Raw genomic sequence first — 21,658 nt, 5'->3', positions numbered from 1 at the left:
TCTTGCTGTCCTTAAAAACCTAACTCTTTCCTACAAAACCTGCATAGTATCACCACCACCTCTCCCCCACCCTTTCAAGGCCCACCTTTTCCATGAAGACTTTCGCTTAACCCCTTAATCCTCTTTCCATTTTGAAATTGAGCCCAAGTAAACATTAACTCCCTTGTTGACTTTGCTTGTTTCTTCCCTTCCCTTCCCTTCCCTTCCCTTCCCTTCCCTTCCCTTCCTTGACTCTCTCATTGTTGAATTTTAGACTGCCAGCTTCTTCAGGAAGGCTTCTCCCTCTTTCCGCCCTGCCATGTTACTCTGTGATGTGTATGGTGATGGTACCCAATAAATGGTGTCTTTTTAGACAATGAGCCCTTTGGGGACCGGGACCCATTTGCAACCTACTTTCCAAAGGCTTATGTGTGTCCCCCTCTGATAACTTTTGCATTTTGCAATCCGATAAGCAACTCTGCAGCACACGGGAGGGACTCCTAAAGATCCTAATGAGGGGTTTGTTTATTTTTTGTGTGATCCACCATTTTGTTTCAAGATGGCAACTGCTCAAATACAGGCAACACCCCTTTGTGAATCATGCTGATAGTTGGATACATACCCAATTCACATCACATGTTACGTGGCCCTAGGGGACTCTGACAGGTATTCTTTTTTTCCGATCCAGAAAGACACATGTTCTGACAGCTGGGATACAAACCAAACTGCATGTTGGAAGGGTTCCTAGCGTGATGATAAAAGGGGTGCGAAGTCGACTCGATTCATCCTGCTTAGAACTACTGGTTCATTTCTCTGCTTTGTGAACTACTTGTTAAAAGGCAATACATGGATATGCTAAATAAAGTAACCTATGCTACCGTTAAAAGGGAGGGGGGATACAAAAATAAGGCCCCCACATTTTGTCCCATGCACCCCAAGCGGAGGCTGAACAAGATGTTTCTGTCCTCCTTCCAGAGCTCTCGGAGAAGTGACGACGATGCCTTAGAAGAACAGATCAAGCAGACGAGTGAGGATTCAAGAGCCCTGAGGGAGCTGATGGAAGGGGAAAGGGGGAAACTGAGGCAAAGCCTGGAGGAGCTACAGCAACTCCACAGCCAGGTGAGCAAGTTCGGCATTTGTTTGGTCAAATCGGAAAGACAGAACTCCGTCGGGTCCGTGCACAAAGACACCGTTTGGATGCCTGCTTCCTCCTTGATGCACTAGAACATGGCCCCATGCAGGACTACATTGGCTAAGAAATATGATCGTTTTCCTGTAAGAAACCTGGGAGAGAGAAGCAGGCAGGCAGACAGGCAGAGGTCCCACCTACATATCTACTCCTGAATTTGCTCAGAGTTCTCTCTTCTGCCACCAGTGTTCAGATGAACTGATTGTTCTCGGTGTGTGGGAAGGCTCTTTTGTTGAATTCAGTTTTATTTTTAAACTGTTCTTCTACCTGTTCCCCTCTACCCACCCCCGGAGATCTTCTCTCTTCCTGAATCCATGTATGTGGTCTATTTTAATTATGAGACGTGAGCCTTCAAGGTATGGGAGGATAGAAGTCCTAAAGAATTAAAAACAGGTTGCAAAAAGCAAGCAAGGTGATGCAATTCTCAGAGCCGCATGATCACTTAAGGGTTCTCCAGAAACATGTGAGTGACGATGTGTAATCTGAAAAGGTTGAATGTTGGTCCCCACATCCTGTCATTCTGACATGGCCTCAAGCTAGCTGTTGTCAGCATGAACTTCATCCGGGTGATCTGAAGTGTCCAAAAACTACCTTGCGGTTCTTTCAGTTGATGGGAGAGGCTGAATGGCCCACCTGTCAGGGATGTATCAGCAGATTTCTGCACTGAGCTGGGGGTTGGACTGGATGCCCTCCAAGGTACCTTCCAAATCTAAAATTCTATGAAATATAAATATTCTAAACAGAGAAGAGCTGGTCTTGTGGTAGCAAGCATGACATGTCCCCTTAGCTAAGCAGGATCTACCCTGGTTGCATATGAATGGGAGACTAGAAGTGTGAGCATTGGAAGAGATTCCCCCGTCAGGGGCTGGAGCTGCTCTGGTTTCAAATTCCCTCCTTGGCTTCTCCAAGAGAGGGCTGAAAGAGATTCCTGCCTGCAACCTTGGAGAAGCCGCTGCCAGTCTGTGAAGATAACACTGAGCTAACTAGACCAATGGTCTGACTCAGTATATGGCAGCTTCCTATGTTCCTATGTAACTGTGAATTTGAAAATGGTAAATTTAAGGCCTGGCTTTTCATTGCCTCCTGGTGTATAATGCTTTACGAATTCATGATTTGAAGTTTCTTCTTCCTACCATGAGGGTTGGCTGCTGGTTCTGCTGCCCAGAACAAAACTCATTCTGCACAGAGATGAAAAATATTAGAGGGACCACTGGTGGGATATGTTGTGTGTTGAAATGTTTCTGCTGATGCATATTTGCAAAAATATACCTTTGTTTATATTCTTACATTCTTGTGAGTTCAGTTGAACTCACATGTTAAAAATACTGTGCGTGTGTGTGCGTGTGTGTGTGTATGTATGTATGTATGTAGAGGGGGATGATTCTTAACTTGTGGTGGTGCTCCGCTTTCCAGATTACACCCTGCAACGTGATCAGGACGTATCTTGGAAGTGTGCTTCCACACTTCTTGTGTTGTGACACTGCAGTCCCTATGCAGACAGCAGGATGCCGTTCACATTTCTGATGCCTTGCTGCAAATTTAATCGCTGCAATATAGAGCCTAGGACCTTGTATATCCGGCGTAAGACAGTTGCTGTTTTTTCAGGTTGTTAGTTGCTGCGAGACTGCTCCCCCTGCTGTTAATGCAACTTGCCTGAACGGAAGCAGTTTGCTGCTGTTGAGCAGCTAGGCTGGAAAGCGCCTGGCAGAGACTGCTGCTTCTTGCCAGGATTTTTTCTTTTGTAGTACCTTCTGAGTGGTCTGCATGTACCTCCTTACTGGTTCTAAACTAGTACTCATCGAACTGACTCTCCACTAATTTTTATCTTCTTTTTGGTTCTTGCCAGGTGACATTGCTGAGTGTAGAAATGACTTCCCTGAAAGAGGAAAGGGACCGACTCAGAGGAACTGTTGACGATAAAGAAACGAGTGAACAGCTCTTGAAGGCCATCAGGGATCGGGATGAAGCAATCTCCAAGTAAGCCGTGTTGCCTTCAAGGCCGGGAGGGAAGTGGGGGGGAAAGGCTGCATTGCAATAGGCGTGTGTGGAAGGGTAGCAGAAGCCCCTTTCGACTCTATGCCTGCCGCCAGAAACGGTAAGGTGGGGAAAGCCAAGCCGAGAGAGGAGGTGTTCTTGTGAACCAGTGCATGTGGTCTGGGACGTTGCTCAGAACAAATACGCTTTTGGTGTTGACAGAGTTAAAATGTCAGTACCTGAGTGCTTGGCAAATCATCTCCATGTCTTCGCACTCAGAGAGCGGAGCACTGCAAACTAGGAGCGATATAGGAAGATGAGGAAAGGCATCATGTCATACTGCACAGGAGGAGGCCATGGTCAGCCCCTCCTGTATTCTACCAAAGCAAAACCACAGGGCTCTGTGCACACCAGGAGTCAAAATCGACTGGACAGCACACTGTACCTTTTACTTTTCTGCCTGCATGCTTTTCTTTGTGCTTATGTAAGTAAAGGGGCTGGAGATTTTCACCTTTCACTTGAAACTTCAGCATGGGCAGGGACCTGGGAAACGCCTGAGGGGCGTGGGCAGAAGCAGTCTTGGATGCCCAGGGCACCTACTTGGAGGCGGCCCCAAGCTGAGCTTGCAGAAGCCGGATAACTTGGCAACGGTGATAAACTATCATGGGATTTAGGGGCCAGAGGCACTCCTAGGAACATTCGAAGCTGCCATATACTGAGTCAGACCCTTGGTCCACCTAGCTCAGGATTGTCTACCCAGACTGGCAGTGGCTTCTCCAAGCAGGCAGGAGTCTCTCCTAGCCCTATTCTGGAGATGCTGCCAGGAACTGAGCAGATGCTCTTCCACTGGTCTATGGCCACCCTTCTTGCCCTATTTATCCTAGGGCTGACCCTGGGGAGATACTTCCTAATCATTGTTGTCGTCAGAAATTCACAACAAAGATATATATAGGTAGCGACTACTTAAGGTGCACCTGTTGAATCCGTTGATGCAGATAAGAGATGAGCGCTAAGGTAGAAACTCCGTAAGAGCAGCCCTGCTGGGTCAGGCGCAAGAAGGCCCATCTAGTCCAGCATCCTGTTTCACACAGTGGCCCCCACCAGATGCCTCTGGGGAGCCCACAGGCAAGAGGTCTGTGCATGGGTGACTCTGAGCCAGTCATGTATCTCTCAGCCTAACCTACCTCACAGGGTTGTTGTGAGGATAAAAATAAGTCTGGACACCTCCCTGAGCTCCTCGGAGGAAGAGCGGGATATAAATGTAATAAATAAATAAATAAAGTAGTGGGTTACAGGGCGCAGTAGAAGTTGGAGAGACGGCCCTTTGGGGGCCTTCTGGGAGGCAGTTCCAGGCACAGGGAGCGGGAAGGGAGAACTGACCTCTCCTGTTTAGGAAGGCCCTGCTCCACGTGATCCTGGACTCTCCGCTGTGCCCCGTCCTCATTGCCAGCTTCAGGGTTCAGAGGAGGGCCCCCCAAGAGGGTGAGGGGGTCTGGAAACCAAGTCCTATGAAGGGTGGTTGTAGGGGCTGGGTTTGTTTGGCCTGGAGAAGAGACGACGCAGGGGGATATGGCAGCCGCCTTGGAATATCTGAAGGGCCGCCGTGCCGAGGAGGGGTGGGCTTGATCTCTGTGGCTCCCGAGGGCGGGACTCGAACCAAGGGGTTGAAAGGACAAGGAAGCAGATTTCGGCTAGGCCAGGGTTTCTTAACCCCAGATGTTGTTGGACTACAACTCCCATCATCCTCAGCCGCAAAGGCCGTGTCTGGGGATGATGGGAGTTGTAGTCCCACAACATCTGGGGGGCCCAAGGTTAAGAAACCCTGGGCCGGGCATTTGGAGGAAGTTCCTAACTATGAGCACTGTTGGACAGAAGAACTGTCTGCCTCATGAAGTGGTGGCCCCTGCTTCTCTAGAGGCTTTCAAGGAGAGGCTGGACCACCATCTCTCAGGGACGCTGTAGCCAATCCCTGCCCTGAGCCAGGGGCTGGACTATAGAAGACCTCAGAGGTCTCCTCCAACTCTGACATCTTAGGACATCTGAGCAGTGTTCCCTCTAACAGGGATCCCCAGATGTGGTTGACTACAACTCCCATAATCCCCAAGCAAAAGCCATTGCAGCTGGGGATGCTGGGGTTTGTCGTCAGCCACCTCTGGGAATCCCTATTAGAAGGGACACTGGTTCTGAGCCGTTTCTTCCTCTTGCTGTGCACAGGGACAGGGCGGAATTTTTATGGAGGAAGCGATGCAACCACTCCCGCCTTGTTGTTTTCAAGGACTTGGCCATCATCTCTCAAGGGGCCCTTTCCGTGCACAGGGGAAGAATGCCGAGCAGAGCTCCTGCAAACCGCTGTTGCGGTAGTGCCATCTCCTGGCTGCAGGGGGGAACCGGCTAGCAGCTGTGTTTCCATGCAAAAGGCTGCTTCTGACATTGTAGAATGTGTGTGGGTTACTGGTTCTCCTCGTATCTATGGAAACCAGATACCTTTCTGGGGATGCAAGCATCCCAATGTTTAATATTCATTTGGTGGCAGGGAATTTTTCTTGGTACAGAAATATTTGGAGGCCCTTGATATGGCGGTCTTTCCTTAGCATCTGATACAGGATCTTTCCTGGAAACTCCATTCATGATTAGTGCCTCTATATACGAATGCACATATGAACCAAGTTCCTACAGTTTGTCGCATCCGAGGGCCCCACCATGAAACAGACCCTGAGTAGGGCTATGCATGTCAATTGGCTGGATCGGTTCTTGCTCGTCGAATTCTATGGGTCAGAATTAAACTGCTGCTAACTAAGGCCCAGTTTTGACTTGCAGCAAAGGCAGACAGGCAGATTCAGTTCCCATCCCCACGATGTCCCTGATGCAAAGCTTTGCTTTCTCCGGAATGGAGGAAGGGTTGCTGTTCAACCATATTGCGGGTGTGCGTGAAGCTTTTCACTTATGGATAACACTGCAGTGAGTGGGTGGCCATCCTCCACCAAACAGAAACGGAGCGGGGAATATTTCTTCCAGTCTGGGAGGAACCCTGCAATGAGCTTTGTGGAAAGGAACCCCAGTTCAATGGTAGAGAGAACACAATTTGCATGCAGGGAGGTCCCAGGCATCTTCCGTTACCTTGAGTAGCGGATCTGACCTGTACAAGGATTGAAGCTATTTCAGGAACTACTAGAAAAGACCTCGTAGGGACATAGGAGGCTGCCGCCATCGGCCGAGTCAGACCCTTGGTCCGCCTAGCTCAGTATCGTCCACACTGACTGGCAGCAGCAACTCGCTTTGCTTCCAGGCAGGAGTCTTTCCCAGCCCTACCTGGAGATGCTGCTGGGGCTTGAGCCTGAGGCCTTTTGCATACAATGCAGATGCTCTTCCGCTGAGCCAATTCAGCCCCATCCCTGAATTGGAGGTTCAGGATGTAATCCAGCAACATCTGGTTGAGAACCCTGGATTTAGGACATCCCATAATCTCTAAATAACTGCTGCCAGTACACAGATACAGTTATTCACATGGTATGTTTGGCACCGTGTCCGGTAACGCTTGCATTTCATGGCCGTTTGGTTCCAGCGTTTGTCATTTTGCGCTCGCTGTCGCTGTGTGCATTTTATCTGCCAGTTGAGGATATCTGCAGCTCTAGCCCAGGACAGCTTCTCCTACCATCGATGCTAATCCTGAAAGTGCCGCAGGACTCTTGGTATGGTTTGCTGCAAAGAGGTGGACATGGCTTACCCCCACCCCCGGAAGCAACTCCAGCCATCCTAAGACCTTAATGCTCGACGCTTCCAGCAGACTCTCACCAGGCTTGGCCATCACTCTTAAGGAGAGGAGGGCCAGGCAGCTTAGCCTGGTCTGTGAAAGGCTGAGGGTCAAGCGGTTTAGCTTGAGGAGGTTGGACTCATGTGGGTTGTGAGCAGCTCCAGGGGCAACGGAGCCGAGCAGGCACCCAGGCAGAGAGTTCCCTGTGCCGTGGCAAAGGACTCTGGGACTCTCACTGGCGGGTAAGGAGCTTGGTCAACTGGCTGCCTCTCATCTGGCAGGTCCCCCTGTGATGTGGCAGGCAAGATGGGGCAGCCACCCTGAACCTAGCCCCGCCGGCCCCTGAAAAGAGCCACCATGTGGAGCCATAATCAGCCCTTTCTAAAAACCTTTCTGTTCATGCGAGGATTAAGCATGTTGTAAACCACCCAGAGAACTTGCGTTTGGGGCGGTATAAAAGTGTGCTAAATAAATAAGCAGTTGTGGGGAAGAAAGGATTGCCTCCATAGTATAATTATGCATTGTATTTTTAAAACTTCGGTGTGATAGCTTGTCATTAAACTTTGTGGAGATCCTCTTCTATTTAGTTATCACTCTCTTTGATGCTTGGATTGATTATTTATCCAAAAAAAGAACAACAATCCATGCAGCCGTTGCCCAGGAGGTGAAATGATACAAGCAGACCATCTTTGCTTTGCTTTCCAGGAAGAATGCCGTCGAAATGGAACTAGCAAAGTGCAAGATTGATATGATGTCTTTGAATAGTCAGCTCTTGGATGCTATTCAGCAGAAGCTTAATCTTTCGCAGCAGCTTGAGGCCTGGCAGGTAAGAGAGAGCCAAAGGCTTGTTGCGGGCGCGTGCAGTCCCTTTTGCTCTTCTTTTCCATGCTCTTGTGAACTTGAAATGCCCCTTTGCCTGCCTTGGTTTAGCGCCCAGGAGAGCAAATCCTTCCTTGGGGGAAAATCTACCTGGAGCACCTGTTAGCCAGAGTATTCCTTAAAGCCAGGAGTTCTCCAACTTGAGTCCCCAGATGTTGTTGGACTACAAACCCCAACGTCCCTATCCACAAGGGCCTTTGGCTATTTATTTAATAGACTTTGGCCATTGCGGATGTCAAAGATGAGAGTGGCTATCCAACATCCGGTGTCCCAAGTTGGAGAACCCATGCCTTTAAAGCCAAGTTAAATAAAATGACAAGCCACCTGATGGCGCCGTGGGGAAATGACTTGACTAGCAAGCCACAGGTTTGCCGGTTTGAATCCCCGCTGGTATATTTCCCATGGGAAAGTATGGGAAACGCCTATGTCGGGCAGCAGCAATATAGGAAGATGCAGAAAGGCATCATCTCATCCTGTGCAGGAGGAGGCCATGGTCAACCCCTCCTGTATTCTTCCAAAGACAACCACTGACATCCACTCGGTGTCGAGACGGTGCCAGGAGTCCACACCGACTCAGTGACACACTTTACATTACTAAGTAAAATGAAAGGACTTCTATTTGCTATTAATTTGTTTGTTATAAGATTAAATCAGATCAGCAAAGGTGAAATATTTGGCCCTGACATCATCGTGACATTTAAGGGCAAATGGCAATGCCATTTCTTCTTAATTTCTGCTATTCTTAATTATTGTAATTCTGCCTATTTCCTGTGACCTGGAGGCAGCTTATATTAAAATTGTCAAAACAAAACAATAATAAAACTGACACAGCACAGACATCTGCTAAGTAGCAGAAGACGATGGCAGACAAAATGTAACTTAGATCTTACAGATCTACAGTGGAGATCTGTAATAATAAGGAACACTGCAACTTTTGTATTTTTGAATATGAGTAATGGGGCATTCAGCACAGGAAATGATCAATTTTTCATGTGAATGAAAAGCTCTAGAAATGAATTTGAATGATCATGTGGGCGTGAATTGGACCGGAGATAGCAGGGAGAACCTTGCTAGCCATTTTAAAGCTCGTTTTCAAATCTCCAATTCTCAGAACTTCTAACCATTAAACTGTTTTAAAAATGGTTTTGAGTTTGAAGTGGAGAGAATATGATCTTCTCCTTTTGCTTTTCCAAATCCAGCTTCTGTTATTAGCTGACTCAGTTGCATGTGGTTTGTGGGCCACTGGTTCTGAAACTTGCACCCAAACCAGCTTTAAAAGTGGTGCATAAACCCCCAGCTCCTGAAGTTCCTAGCTGGGGGAAATTGTGATGGGAAGAAGGTATGTCTGTCCGCCCGCCCCCAAGAGGCAAAGCTGTGGAATACATAAATAATATTTGCAACAACATAGCATTTTTTGCGGGTGCAAAGTATTTCATATATATTATCTTGATGTTAATTCTTACAATGCCCCTGTAAGGTAAGCAAGAACGGTTCTCCTTCTTTTGCAGCTGAGGTGCACGGGTGCCTTGCCCAAGGCAACCTAGTGAGTGGACCCAGGGGTTCTCCGATGTGGGTCTCCCAATGTGCTGGGACGACAAGTCCAATCATTCCTAAGCCACAGTGGCCAAGGCTGGAGACGCATGTTTGAGACCCCCTGAGTTACTGGTAGAGAGAATATTAGGTGATCCTTTGAACTTTCGGTCTTTGAACTGCTGCACTATACTTCTACCAGTTCTGACATTGCTGGGTACATAACCTGTAAAATCCTGGCCGTTGCTGACGGACTGCATGGCACTTTCCCAAAATGTATGGCACTTTTAATCGCATCCTCCTTCAAGGAGCTCAGATCAGCATGCATTTTCCTCACACTCCCTGCCCCCCCCAACAATCTTATCCTCACAACAACCCTGTGAGGTAGTCTATGTTGAGAGATGGTGTGACAGCCCAGGCTCGCTCTGCAAGCTGCTTCAAAAGTAGGGATTTGAACCCAGGACTCCCTGGTGGAAGCCCGACACTCCAAGCACTATATCATACTGGGCCTGGTTCTACTCCTCCTATACAAATATTTATGGACCGCTTTTCAAGAAAGTGGCTTGAGACAGCAAGATAAATAAATAAGATGGCTCCCTGTCCCTGAAATGCACACAGTCTAAAAGGAAAAACTAGGTTGATTTCAGCAACAGCCCCTGGAGGGATGCTGTGCTGGGGTTGGAGAGGGCCAGTTGCTCTCCCCCTGCTAAATATCAGAGTGCCACCACTTTGGAAGCTGCCCTTTTGCTCAGGTAGCCGGTTCTCACACACAAGCAGGCCACTTGATTTCTCTGCCCTCGAAGGCCGGCAGCTGAATGTGTGAATGGACTCCACGGGGAAAAGCCACGCGTTTGAGGTGATCTGAAAATCCGATTGGTGGCGTTAGATCTGTGCTGGCCTGTTTGCAAACACGCCTGGCACTGCAGTCGCCGAGTGTAAACACGTATGTGTGTGAACTGGGTCTGGTTTCCCCCACCCCACCCACCCCCCTGCTCCCCAGATTAATCCGCAGACACCTCTCCCTGGTTTCCCTTTTCTCCTGTTCTCAACTTCTCCGTCTTCTCCTCTCTCTCTCTCTCTCCTGTGCTTACAGTTTGCTTCCTCAGGGCTTTTTACTATATGGCTCCTTTGGTTTCTGATCTAGTGGCCTTGCTCAGTTCCCGTAACAGCTTTAGTCGTACACCCCTCCTGCCTTTAAGGTGAGCTCCCACCCTCATGCCTTGCCCGCCTCATCTGTTCCCGTCATCTCTCCCCATTGAGTGTCACTTCATCCTCTGGGGGGAAGGAATCCCACACATCCGTCTCTTTGGGGCTCCTGGTGTCCATCTCTCTAACCATCTTCCACAGCCATGGAACTGCTGAAAAGGTGCCTTTCTGAATTGGCCGCACCTGTGCACCCCTCCCGGGCACATCTTCCTCTCCCAGGTGTGCACGTAGCCGTTTCACCTCTGTTAAGATCGTCTCCAGGGACAGAGACACTGCTCTGCCCCATGGCTCTGGTGTGGGGCCAGCTTACTGTGCCTTGCAAGCTTTGACGGGAGGGGAGGTTGCCAGCCCCCACCTCCTTTTGGAGAGGGGGCAAGAAGCCCGAGGAGAGGCGTGTGAAGAGAAGGACTCCTTGCAAATCCTGCAAGGGTCAGATCAGTCCTGAAGAGCTGGTCCTGTGGAGATGTGGGAGGGGCATTTTTCCACCCTGCCAGAGCCCCCCAAAATCTACCACCTGAGGTGACCACCTCGCCTCACCAAAGGGCTGCCTCTGAGCTTGCAGGTAGCAGGGCCAGGAAAGATCTCTGCCTCGGGCCCCAGACTGCTGCTGATCAAGAGTGTTGTGACACCATAAGGTTGGCCCATGGTGGCAAGAGCTTTGTGGAGCCCACTTCCTCAGATGCACGGAGTGTTTTCCTTTGTGGGTGCAGATGTGCACCTCTGGCTGAGGATCACGCTTCGTGCATTTGCCCAAGAGGATTTTAATCCATGATGATATCTTATGCCACGATAGATCTGTAGCCATTGTGACTGGGGACGATGGGAGCTGTAATCCAGCAACATCTGGGGGTCCATGTTTGAGAACCCCTGGTTGGGAGCAGTAGTCACTCCAGATGTGGACCCACTGGCCAACACCCAGAGCGAGGACGCGCCCAGGCAGTGAGAGGAGTGCACCAATGGCTCTTCCAACTGTGCAGCCCTCGGGGACATATTTTCAGGTGGGAGGTGATCAGAAATTGCCCCCCCGCCCCCATCGATGCACTGATGGAGTTACTCTAGAAGTGATGCTGGTCTTCTCCTTTTATTTCACCGGTGCTTCCTTGCTGTGGATGTCAGCCACTGAGTTAGGCAGGTGGAGCGGAGGTGCTTTTGAAGAACGACTACATCATGTCTGGAAAACAGATAGCCCCCCCACCCTCCCTAAATGGTGCCTCTGTTTCCCCTGAGTTCTGGCCTGCAGAAGGTGGCTTGGCTTGCTTTCTGGAGCCGTTCGCCCTGCATGTGCGGGTGTGCCAGCTGCCTCCCGGTCGATTGGGCTGCGTAGGTTTGGTCAGTGGGAGTGCTGGGGTGTGGACGGCCTTGCCCTCTGGCAGGGAGGGGCCCAGTATGGCCTCCTGACCTCCCACCCAGTGATTCTGTGACTGGGTAAGCGAAGAGCATCTTCTTGCTTCTTGAGCATAGGTGGCTCCATCACCTCCTCAGCCCTGGGGGTGTGGTGCTGCTGTGCACAGGAGCCATTCCAGGAACACTTTGTGGAAAGGGTCTCCATCTAGGTGCTTTTCTCCTACTGCAAAAGCAGGCCTGTCGGCTGTGCTTTGAAAGCTCCTCTGGGAACTATTTGTGAGTGGGCTGGTTCACGTGTCCATCAATGTGCAAGTTCTCTGTATGCTGTGGGGGGCTTGAGCCTGTGTGTGTGTGTGCGCACACGCCTAGCTCCAATATGCATAAAAGCTAAAGCATGAATTAGGCAGGGGGCGGACCACCAGATTTTAGTGGGGCGTTTTCAAGGCGTGTGAACGACACTCAGCCAGCTGCCAAGGCCCACCCACTGTGTAACTGGCCTCCTTGGCCAGGGCCCGTTGAGGAATACAGGAGGTTGCCTTCTGCTCTCTGCTTTTAGCCAAGCCTCAGCACTAGGCTATGAGCCATTGTTGGTTTTGTGTGTGTGTGTGTATACAGGCAAGCAAGAGCTGTGGGGATGACTCTGCACATCCCTGCAGGAAAGGCAAGGCCAGGGAGGTCCAAGCCACTGCCCGGCCTGAGATGTAAGGCAGTAGGAGCCCCCTCTTTGCGGAGGCACCAGCGGCCGCAACCCACAATGCTATCAGACTGTGCCTCAAGCCGGGGTACCTCCAGGCTCAGAGGCAAGACGCCTCTCCTTGCCAGTTGCAGGAGAGGGGGCCTGCCCTCCCCTCTGGCCTGTGTACTCCCCAGAGGCGAGGGGAGGAGAGGAGAGCTGGCCTTATGGTAGCAAGCAGGACTTGTCCCCTTAGCTAAGCAGGGTTCACCCTGGTTGCCTCCCTCAGGGGATGAAGCCGCTCTGGGAAGAGCATCTAGGTTCCAAGTTCCCTCCCTGGCAGCATCTCCAGGATAGGGCTGAGAGAGACTCCTGCCTGCCACCTTGGAGAAGCTGCTGCCAGTCTGTGAAGACAATACTGAGCTAGATAGACCAATGGTCTGACTCCGTATGTGGCAGCTTCCTATGTTCCTATGTAGTCTGAAGCAAAAGAGACCAGTTAGCTCTCATCTCTGTGCTCCCCTTCCCACAAACGGCGCCTTCTGTCACTAGGTCCCAGGGGAAGTTTCTCTCTCTCTCACCACGAGCCTGAACTTGGCCTCTTGCATTGCTCGCTTCAGCTACCCCAATTCTCAGCACTCTGAAAGAGAACCTTCCTTCCTGACATGTTTGGGGAAGCTCGGCAGCATCCCAATTGGGGGTGGGTGGGTTTAGCAGCCTGTTGTGCCTGGGAGTTGGGCCCCCAAGACTGAGTCACTGACAGTGTCTGTTGGGAGATGGTTCCAGCGCCATGTTAGAAGTAGGGTGTCTCTGTGTGTGCGCACACACACCTGCCTCATCTCTGTCCATGTGCATTTGATGCTCGTTCCTAGCAACCAGGCACTTGCTGTGATAATCTGTGTGTGGGCTGCTGAAATTCTTGTTTGTTCCCCTTCGCTTCACCAATTTCTAGTTAAGACTGAACATTTTTTACTCCCGAGTCTGCTTGTCTTGCAATGCACTTGTCATGTTACAGAATGTCCAAGGACGCAAGAAGCTTAGGTAGTTGCACGAAAACTCTTTCACCAGCTCTCTCCCATTTGATATCTAAGGCACCGGGAAACCTCAGAGCCTATTAGAATGCTACCAAAATGTCCAGCAGAATGATGGGCCTGTAGGTTGCACATACCAGGGTGTGCATGTATGATGTGCAGCTCTGAACTCTGCATCTAGAGGCAGATGGCACCATTTTGTAGGGGAAGCTCAGTAGGTGACATTTTGGAGATGTGCTGTGCCTTGTAGAGATGCATCAGGGAGGAATTCACCAGGTGCATCTCTACCAAGTGATTGGGGAAGCTCTCCTGGTTGAATTTCTGCCTGGCTGCATCCCTCCCTTGCCCAGTATAGAGCTGAAAGTGTGGATGCACAGAGTCTAATTTATAAAGCCCCCAAAGCACATGAGACTGCCCCCAAACCTTGACTGTTCAAGTGATGTGCAAGTTGGTGGCTTTCTTAACACTGCAGTAGAATGAAAATTCACAAGTCCCTTCGGTCCTCAGGTGGTGTTTGACTACAGCTCCCATCATTCTTAGCCACAATGGCTTTTGGCCATTGTGGCTGTGGATGATGGCAATTGTAGTCCAGCAAATGCCTGCCTTAACGATAAGTTTAAACCAACCTTATTTGATATTTTAATATCTTAGGAGGCGAGTGGATTTCCCGGCAGCCGTTCACGTGGGTACAGAAAGCAAAGGGGTATCCTCGGGACTCCACTGTGGGAGCTAAACGTTTCCTTCAGTGATCCCAAAGTCTGCAGTAGGGTCAGATTTTGTTCCTGAATTGTTTTGGATTTCAGCTCAGTGACATCCATAGTATGAGGGCCTCGGAAGAAGCCACTGGGTACATGGATCAAAAGTTGGGTAAGGTCTGAGTTAACCAATGGTTAGAAGAGGCCAGAGGGAACCATGATAAGGGGGTGAAGATTGCCACATGGAAGGCGAAAGGCTTTGCAAGGTCAGGCGTGATGCCAAATCCTGACCCCTAACCCTAATTAATGGCTAGTACTCTATTTACCCGAATCCAAGACTAGTCCCTGTCCCCATGTTCTTTGATGTTAGAAATCAAGGGGTTGTCTTAAATGCAGAATCCTCTTCCTTTCAGCTAAGTAGAGGTTACATATAGTAACACCTGTATTTTGCTAAAAGGAAGCTGTATTAAGGAAATGCAGGTATTACTGTATTGAATCGCTTTTTCTTTTTGATGGGATCATCTTAAATTTGGAGTCCTCCTCTATTCAGGGGAAATTTATTATTATCTATTCATTTATTCAGTTTTTATACCGCCCTTCCAAATAGCTCAAATAGTTCCAAATACAGTAGCAATAATCCCACTTGGCGTTTTGGTATAGCGCCTTTTGAGAGGGCAAAGCGCTATGTTGGTGTAATTCTTCCACCCACTTTTAAAGTATCATCTCCATATTGCAGATGAGGTGGGTGGGTGGAGACCGAAAGAGAGGGGCCAGCCTAAGGACATTTGGTGAGCTCAGGGCCGAGGCAAGAGTTGAGCCAGAGAAGCAGTGATCGCCATCCAGGAAGTCGCTCCAGCACTCTGCTGCCTCAGCTCTTGTCTTGCATCCACCAACATTTCCATCTGTCTGTAAGCTTCAGTGTAATCTTTTGAAAATCCATGCACATTTATTTCTGCATTGTAAGCATAAGGGTGAAAGGCTTGACATATCTGATTTGTAATTTTTATTTCATAGTTAATGATGATGCTGTTTTTCAGTTTCTTTGACATACTTCCTGTTTTTTTCTTCTTCTGCATGTTGATGCTTGTTAAGATCATTTAAACGTGGATTATTCACATGTGTTTATATCACATTTGGGGGTCTTGGGCATCTCCCCCCCTGCCCCTGACTTCCACCCCTGTTGCCAACTTTGTCTCTTGTGACCATCTTCTGACTTCATGCTCTCTGTTTTGGTTTAATTCTTTTCTGCCACATCGGTTCCACTCTTAGAATGTATATATTTATTTTTGAAAAGCAGGACTGTTGTATCTTTCTTCCTCTTGACCGCCATCCCTAATTTTATGAAGTTGATGTGGACTAACTATTGGACGCTTCCCCTCAGAACACTGGGCTTTGTCTGTTTTGAAATATTGTATTAGCTTCCTTCCTTCTCCCCACCACTAATAGTTTGGTGACCACTTAATGTTCTTTGTCCCCCCACCCCACCCTACAGATCTCTGCAATGGGCCTCCTTACTATATCAGCCCCCAACTTAGATTCCCCTTTCTGCTGCTTGGCTGGGTTTCCCCTCTCTTTGTCCATGAGCCTGGCCCACAAATCTTGGCCATTGGTACCATCTTGGGGGGCAAATGTTTGTTGTGATTTTTGGCAATGTTTAAACCCCAAGAGACGAGAAACAGTGCTAGTGATGATGTTGCACTTACGATGAATGCAACAAATATTTATATACTGCTTCCCCACAAACGTTCCCAAAGCACTTACAGCTTTCAGAAACAACTTACAACTTGCAGAAACAAAAGAGTTCTGCTGGGGCTGAGCAACAGTCTGTCTAACCCTGCTTGCTGGAGTGGCCCGGCAGATGCTTCTGGGATGTGTACACATGGACGTACGTATGTACACCCACCCGCTTAGCAACTCGTCCTGCCTCTATATAGGAAGTCAGTGTTTGGGAAGTGCAGATAATGGACTCTCTCCCTCCTGTCTGTAGATGAATATGCCCCAAACGCCCTGCACAGCCAAGGTTGCCTGTCCCTGCCCTAAGGGGAATATCGAACAGTGCTCACGTGGAGGGGGGGGGGTCTCCCATCCCACTGCAAGCCAAGGTGGACAACGCATGCTCGTCATCACCCACAAGGCCAGCTCTCCTCCCACCCCAAACTCCTCCTTTTGGTCCCTCCTATTAACAGCCCTCCTTCTTCTTCTAGGATGACATGCAGAGGGTCATTGACCAGCAGCTAATGGACAAACACCCCAAGGAATGGAGCCAGCCCACGTACTCCTTCTCCAGCGGCCACGGAGCCAAGCGGCGCCCCAGACCCTCCCCCTTGCTGAGGCCAGAGCAACAGGGGCCGGATCCCGTCGGGCCAGAAGGGAGTCGCCTCTTTTCCTTCTTCAAGAAAAATTAATTTGGACCGAGCAGCCCTGCTCCCGTTACGCCTCTTTATTTTATTGGGCAGGGAGGTGAAGAGAGCCGGCTTGTAGAGGAAGGCCCCCAGTTCCGATCACCGAAGAAATCCACCAAGGGCAAAGGAGATAACCGTTGTGAACCCTGCACGGCTTGCAACCCGTGTGGTCTGAACTCAATGTTTACATGCGTTGATAGTCAAATGGCTGGTCTCCAGCACGGTACCAGTGGAAAGGACTCTTCCTATACCTTAAGCAACGCAAAAAGAAAATGCAAAAACCTTCAGGGTCTCTGGTTGGGTCTGCTCTGTTACTGCTGTGAGTAACCCAGATATCTTAAGGTCCATCTCCTCTGCCAAAGAGGGAAATTTAAAGGAGGAGCCCCAGGGGTAGGCAAGGGCGGCGGGGTGTGTGTGTGTGTGATGATGGAAGAGCTCATGAGGTGGAGGGTGTGGGTGGAAGGTGCCCACAGGAAGAGGCCCCACATCCCTAACCCAGTGGGATTGTGTTGGCACTGGGTCCCATCTGTCTGTGCCCCCCATTTCGCAGATCTGTGGCCAACGTCCTGTTTAAAGACACAGGAACTTTAAATTGGCCCTGTCACGGCACGGAGCAGAGGCAGTGGTTTAACATGCGCCTTTGCCTCCAGATGCGCCGTAAGAGGCCACACGTGTCTCTTGGAGTCACTTGCGCATGATTAAGAGGGAAATAGAGTCGTCAGGCCAGGGGTGGGGTGGTTGGTCCAAGCATGCACCTGGAGGACAGCCCAGCTAGTGCTGCACATCCCGGTCAGCTCGACTGCAGCTTCAGGAGGTTCTGCACAACCCGCAGCAGCTGGACCTGGGGAACCGCCTGCAGGCAGAAGCCGCGGCCATAGTAACCGCTTCTCACACTGCTGGGTGAGTTCCCGCAGGCGCAAGTGAGCGCAAGGCCGGGAATGAGTCCTGGGGGCAGCTCAAAGCTTGGGGGAGTCTCTGGGAATCTGAGTGGGGCTGGGTTGCTCCTGCCCAAAAGCACACCTCGGCCTCCCTCCCGATCCGCTCCTGGCTGCTGTCCTGGGCTTTGCAGGAGGGTCGGCTGGGGGGTCGTGGAAGCCAAGTTAGAGGAGCGTGACGTTTTCAGCGGGGGAGGGCTACTGCCTGGCTGTAGCACAACAGTTGCATAAATGTGTGCGACAAAAGAATGGACCGGTTTCCATTGTTGTGCAACTTATGCAACTTGTGCAAATGTGCATTCCTGGGCTTGACAGACTCTTGGGCAGTAGCTCAGCCTTGGGCATCGTGTCCAGCTGGGGCCAGACAGAAGCAGCCAGCATCCCTGGCTGCCTCACCTGTAGCTGCGTGGGTGTGACACTGCACTGGGAGGGAAAGGCAGTGCTTTGCTGTTGCTCATGGATGTGCAAGGAAGGAAGGTCTCCTTTCTTAAGAGCCAGGCTCTTTGGCTGGGGGGTTCCCAGACTGGGCACAGCTGTTCTTGCCTTTCTGTTGAGGCTGCGAATGATGGGAGTTGTAGCCTGGAACCCCTTGGTAGCCATGTTTGGGAGCCCCTGGCCCCAGCTACACACTGCCTCAAGAGCACTCTCTGGTGCCTCTTGCTCTGGGGTCCATTTTCAAGCCGGTTTTTCCTCCTCTTGGCCAGCTGCAAGCCTTCGCCAAGTCAGAGCTGATGGAGAACCAGTCTGGCACCCGGCCCTTCCACCCACATCTAGCAAACAGTGAGCGACAGAAAGGGGAAACCCCCCACACACACACACCCCACACACACCCCACCCCACAGTTGCAACCCAAGGAAGAGCTTCTGGCCACTAGTGGAAGGCACCTTGCTCCTGTGGCTAATCACGAGGCCTTGGCCACTTTTTAAGTGGGGCTCGGTTTTCTGGGCCAAGCAAGCAAAGCTGTGCACATCTCTCCATGATTCCCCAGCCACAGTTCTCTCTCCGCCACCCCCACTGCAGGAAGGGTGGACGTTGGGTCATTTAGCCTCCCTACAGGCAGGAGGGTGCCGCTAAGAGCAGGCTGCTGGCCTGTACTGTACAGCCGCATGGCAGCTGTAAACACAAGAGCAGGCCCTTCCATTGCTAAAGGTTGCCGTTAGAAGGGATTGTGCATTCGTGCCCCAGGGCCCTGCACTGGCTATGGCAGCGGGCATGCTGAAAGGGGAGAGGGGAGGCCACACAGCGGCCTTCTTGGCGTGCAGTGCTGTCGAAGCTCTCTGGCAGAGGACAAAGCTTTTGGCTGAGTGGGCTGGCCATCGGAAGAGCTAGCGTAGGATGCCTCGGTTTGGGTCCCCGGATGTTGCTGGTCTACAGCTCTGACCATCCCCAGTCATAAGGGACGCAGTAGTGGTAGCCCAGTACCAGCATCCGGGGGTCCAAGCAGGGGACCCGCTGAGGCCACGGTTTATCCTGAGCCCGAAGCCCACACTGGCTGAAGATGAAATCACAGCCCCTGCTGTTTGAGGGGGTAAGCTGGAGATAGAAGGCACTGTGCGAGTAGTACTGAGGCTGCACAGTGGCTACTCCTTACATTCACCCCAGGAACGTTGATCCAGTGGCCCATTAAATTCGCCAGGTGAGTTGGGCTCGCCCTGAGACCAGTGCCTCCCTCCCACCCCTTTAAAGTAAGAGAGCGTACGACACACTTAAAAAATAAATAAATCCCCACAATTGTTATTGCATTGAGCAGCCGCCTAACTCAACGGGGTGAGGAGCAAAGCAAAGTTGTGTAAAGGGTTTGGATACAGCCTACATTGGGACTTCCTGTGGAAGTTTGAGGCCAACCACAGGGGGGGTCACTGAGGTGGGGACTCCCAGGCTAGAGCCAAGCTGTTGTGCCCAGGTCAATAACCGTCCGAGAACAGATAAAAGCAGGAAGGAACATTCCCCTGTAATGCAAGCTGGAATTGGATGGGTGCTTTCTTTGGGGGAAGCCCCCCTGAGCAGTGCAAGGTTTACTTTTAAGTAAACATGTGTGAAATGTTGAGTACCATCCATGAGAGGGAGTGGTGAAAATGTACCCTGTCATTTTACCCACCTGCTGCAGGGTTAGCCATTGCACATTGCCGTGGGAAGCAATGCAACGGAAGCAATAAAAAAAGAGAGAAATGGTCCCCCTGAGTGATCCAGAGTTCTCTCTGGCTTGCACTTTGACACCTTCTCCGGGCATTACAAGCCCCCTGCACTTGTGGCCAAGCCCTAGTGATGTCCTTGCTCCATCAACCTAGCCTTTGGGGCAGGAATCTAGCAAGCCCCACTCTCAAACTGCAGTGGCACTACAGAACCACACCCAGGCGTGCTGTTTCTGGCCTCCACTATACATTCGGGAGGAGCTGGGCTGTGAGAGCTGAGACTAAGTGTTCTAGGTCAGCCCTTTCACCCTTTAGGCAGGAGTTCTCCCGTTTGGGTCACCAGATGTTGTCGGACCACAACTTCCAGCATCACTCTGTCTAACAGGGATTCCCAGATGTTGACTACACCTCCCAGTATCCCCAGCTGCAATGGCTTTGGCTTGGGGATTATGGAAGTTGTAGTCAACAACATCTGGGAACCCCTGTTAGAGGGAACGCTGATCCCCAGCCCCAGTGATGCTGGGAGTTGTAGTCCAACATCTGGGGACCCAGGTTTGAGAACTCCTGCCTAAAGGATTTGTTGAGAAGGGAAGCAACTGCAGTGAGATCATGGGCCACTTTTCAGCAGGGGTTCCTAACTTGTGGTCCTCCAGATCTTGCTGAACTACAACTTCCATCATCCTCAGCCACAATAAATTGTAGCTGTTGATGATAGTTGTCGTTCCACAACATCTAACGCGCCACAGGTGGGAAACCTCTGAGCTAAGTGATTGCACAAAGAGGCAGTCAAATTTGTGTGTTTCTAAAAAAAAAGTTCATGATTTGCACTTAAATAGACATTGTCATGTCACCTCTCTTTATCCAAATCTGGTTCCATGTTTCAGACCATTTGAAAAGTGGCCCATGACACCTAACCAGATTTCAATCCTGAAACTTTCAAGTTCTACCTGCTAGGCATTCTGAGGTGGGCAGAGAAAGAAAGCTATAATGCTGTTGTTGGCCGCTGCTGAGTGGCAAATTGTCCCGAGGAGTTGGATCTGGAAGGAACAGCTCCTTTTCGGGTTAGGGTTAGAACAGAAGCAGAGCTAAGTAGTGAAGGGAGAACGGTTCATGCTTCCCTGGGTCTCCCCTCAACCCCTCCCTATCAGCAACTAATAGTCTCAGTTCTTAGCAGGGGGAGCTACAAGTAGCTACTTTTCAAAGGCCATTAGGACAGCGGCTGATGGGAGTTGTAGTCCAGCACCTGTGGGGGACTCAAGAAGGCTGCTGGGTGATCCGGCTCATAGACCGAAACGAGATCGGGTGGGAAGCTGCCGGTGGCAAACGTCATCTTCAGAAGATGGGAGGGCGTCAGGGCCTGTTGTACCAGTTCAGCATCTCCAACCCCTCGCCCTCAGGGGTTCTCAGATCCTTAGATGTGACTGGATTACAACTCCCATTCCCAAAGCAAGATGGGCTGCGGAGCTGTGACAAGAGGGCCCTTTGGGGGGGACAGCAAAAAAGGGGGGGAAAGCACACAGCAGGGCTGAACAGACAGAATGTATCTCTATAGGTATGTATATACCACACAGTGCAGTAATTTTTGTATGTAGCAGTCATGTAAATAAGTGTATGTTTTTTATAAGATTCTATAAAGGCATATTTTAGTAGAAAACCCCACTCTACGGCTTCTTTTGTAAATAGATCTCCTCTGAATAAAATGGGTCCATTTCTACAGGTAACGTCTTTGTGAATTGCTCGCTCCCGGGATGGTTGGCCTCACTGCTTTGCCAGCTCCGTGGAAGTTCAACTGGGACAGCTTTCCCTTGCTCGGTTTCAAACTGGTGCTAGATGTACTGTCACAGGACAAATGAGATCAACGTGGGGATGAGATTCACCCAAATCGAGAAAGGACACCAAATATAAGGGGCTGTGTGAAGTTTGCACACAGAACATCTT

At 50.4% G+C, this 21,658-nt stretch overlaps 1 protein-coding gene across 3 annotated transcripts in view; it reads left to right on the top strand.

Annotated features, from left to right (window-relative positions):
* BICDL1 (BICD family like cargo adaptor 1) overlaps positions 1-21,436 on the top strand; it is a 69,806-nt gene extending 48,370 nt beyond the window's left edge. For 2 of the 3 annotated variants that reach the window (XM_053279711.1, XM_053279712.1), the window contains exons 7-10: positions 955-1,098; positions 3,015-3,145; positions 7,599-7,719; positions 16,456-21,436. In XM_053279711.1, the coding sequence (XP_053135686.1) occupies positions 955-1,098; positions 3,015-3,145; positions 7,599-7,719; positions 16,456-16,656 (597 nt within the window). In that variant the 3' untranslated portion in view covers positions 16,657-21,436. Of the gene's footprint in view, positions 1-954; positions 1,099-3,014; positions 3,146-7,598; positions 7,720-10,395; positions 10,502-16,455 lie in introns of all 3 variants that reach the window. The other variant, XR_008312481.1, reaches the window with a different exon arrangement.
* Positions 21,437-21,658: the final 222 nt, after the last annotated feature.

This window comes from Hemicordylus capensis, chromosome 15 (assembly GCF_027244095.1).
Source record: "Hemicordylus capensis ecotype Gifberg chromosome 15, rHemCap1.1.pri, whole genome shotgun sequence".
Classification (NCBI taxonomy): domain Eukaryota; kingdom Metazoa; phylum Chordata; class Lepidosauria; order Squamata; family Cordylidae; genus Hemicordylus; species Hemicordylus capensis.
Note: the sequence above shows the minus strand (reverse complement) of the source record. Positions and strands in the feature narration are given on the sequence as shown.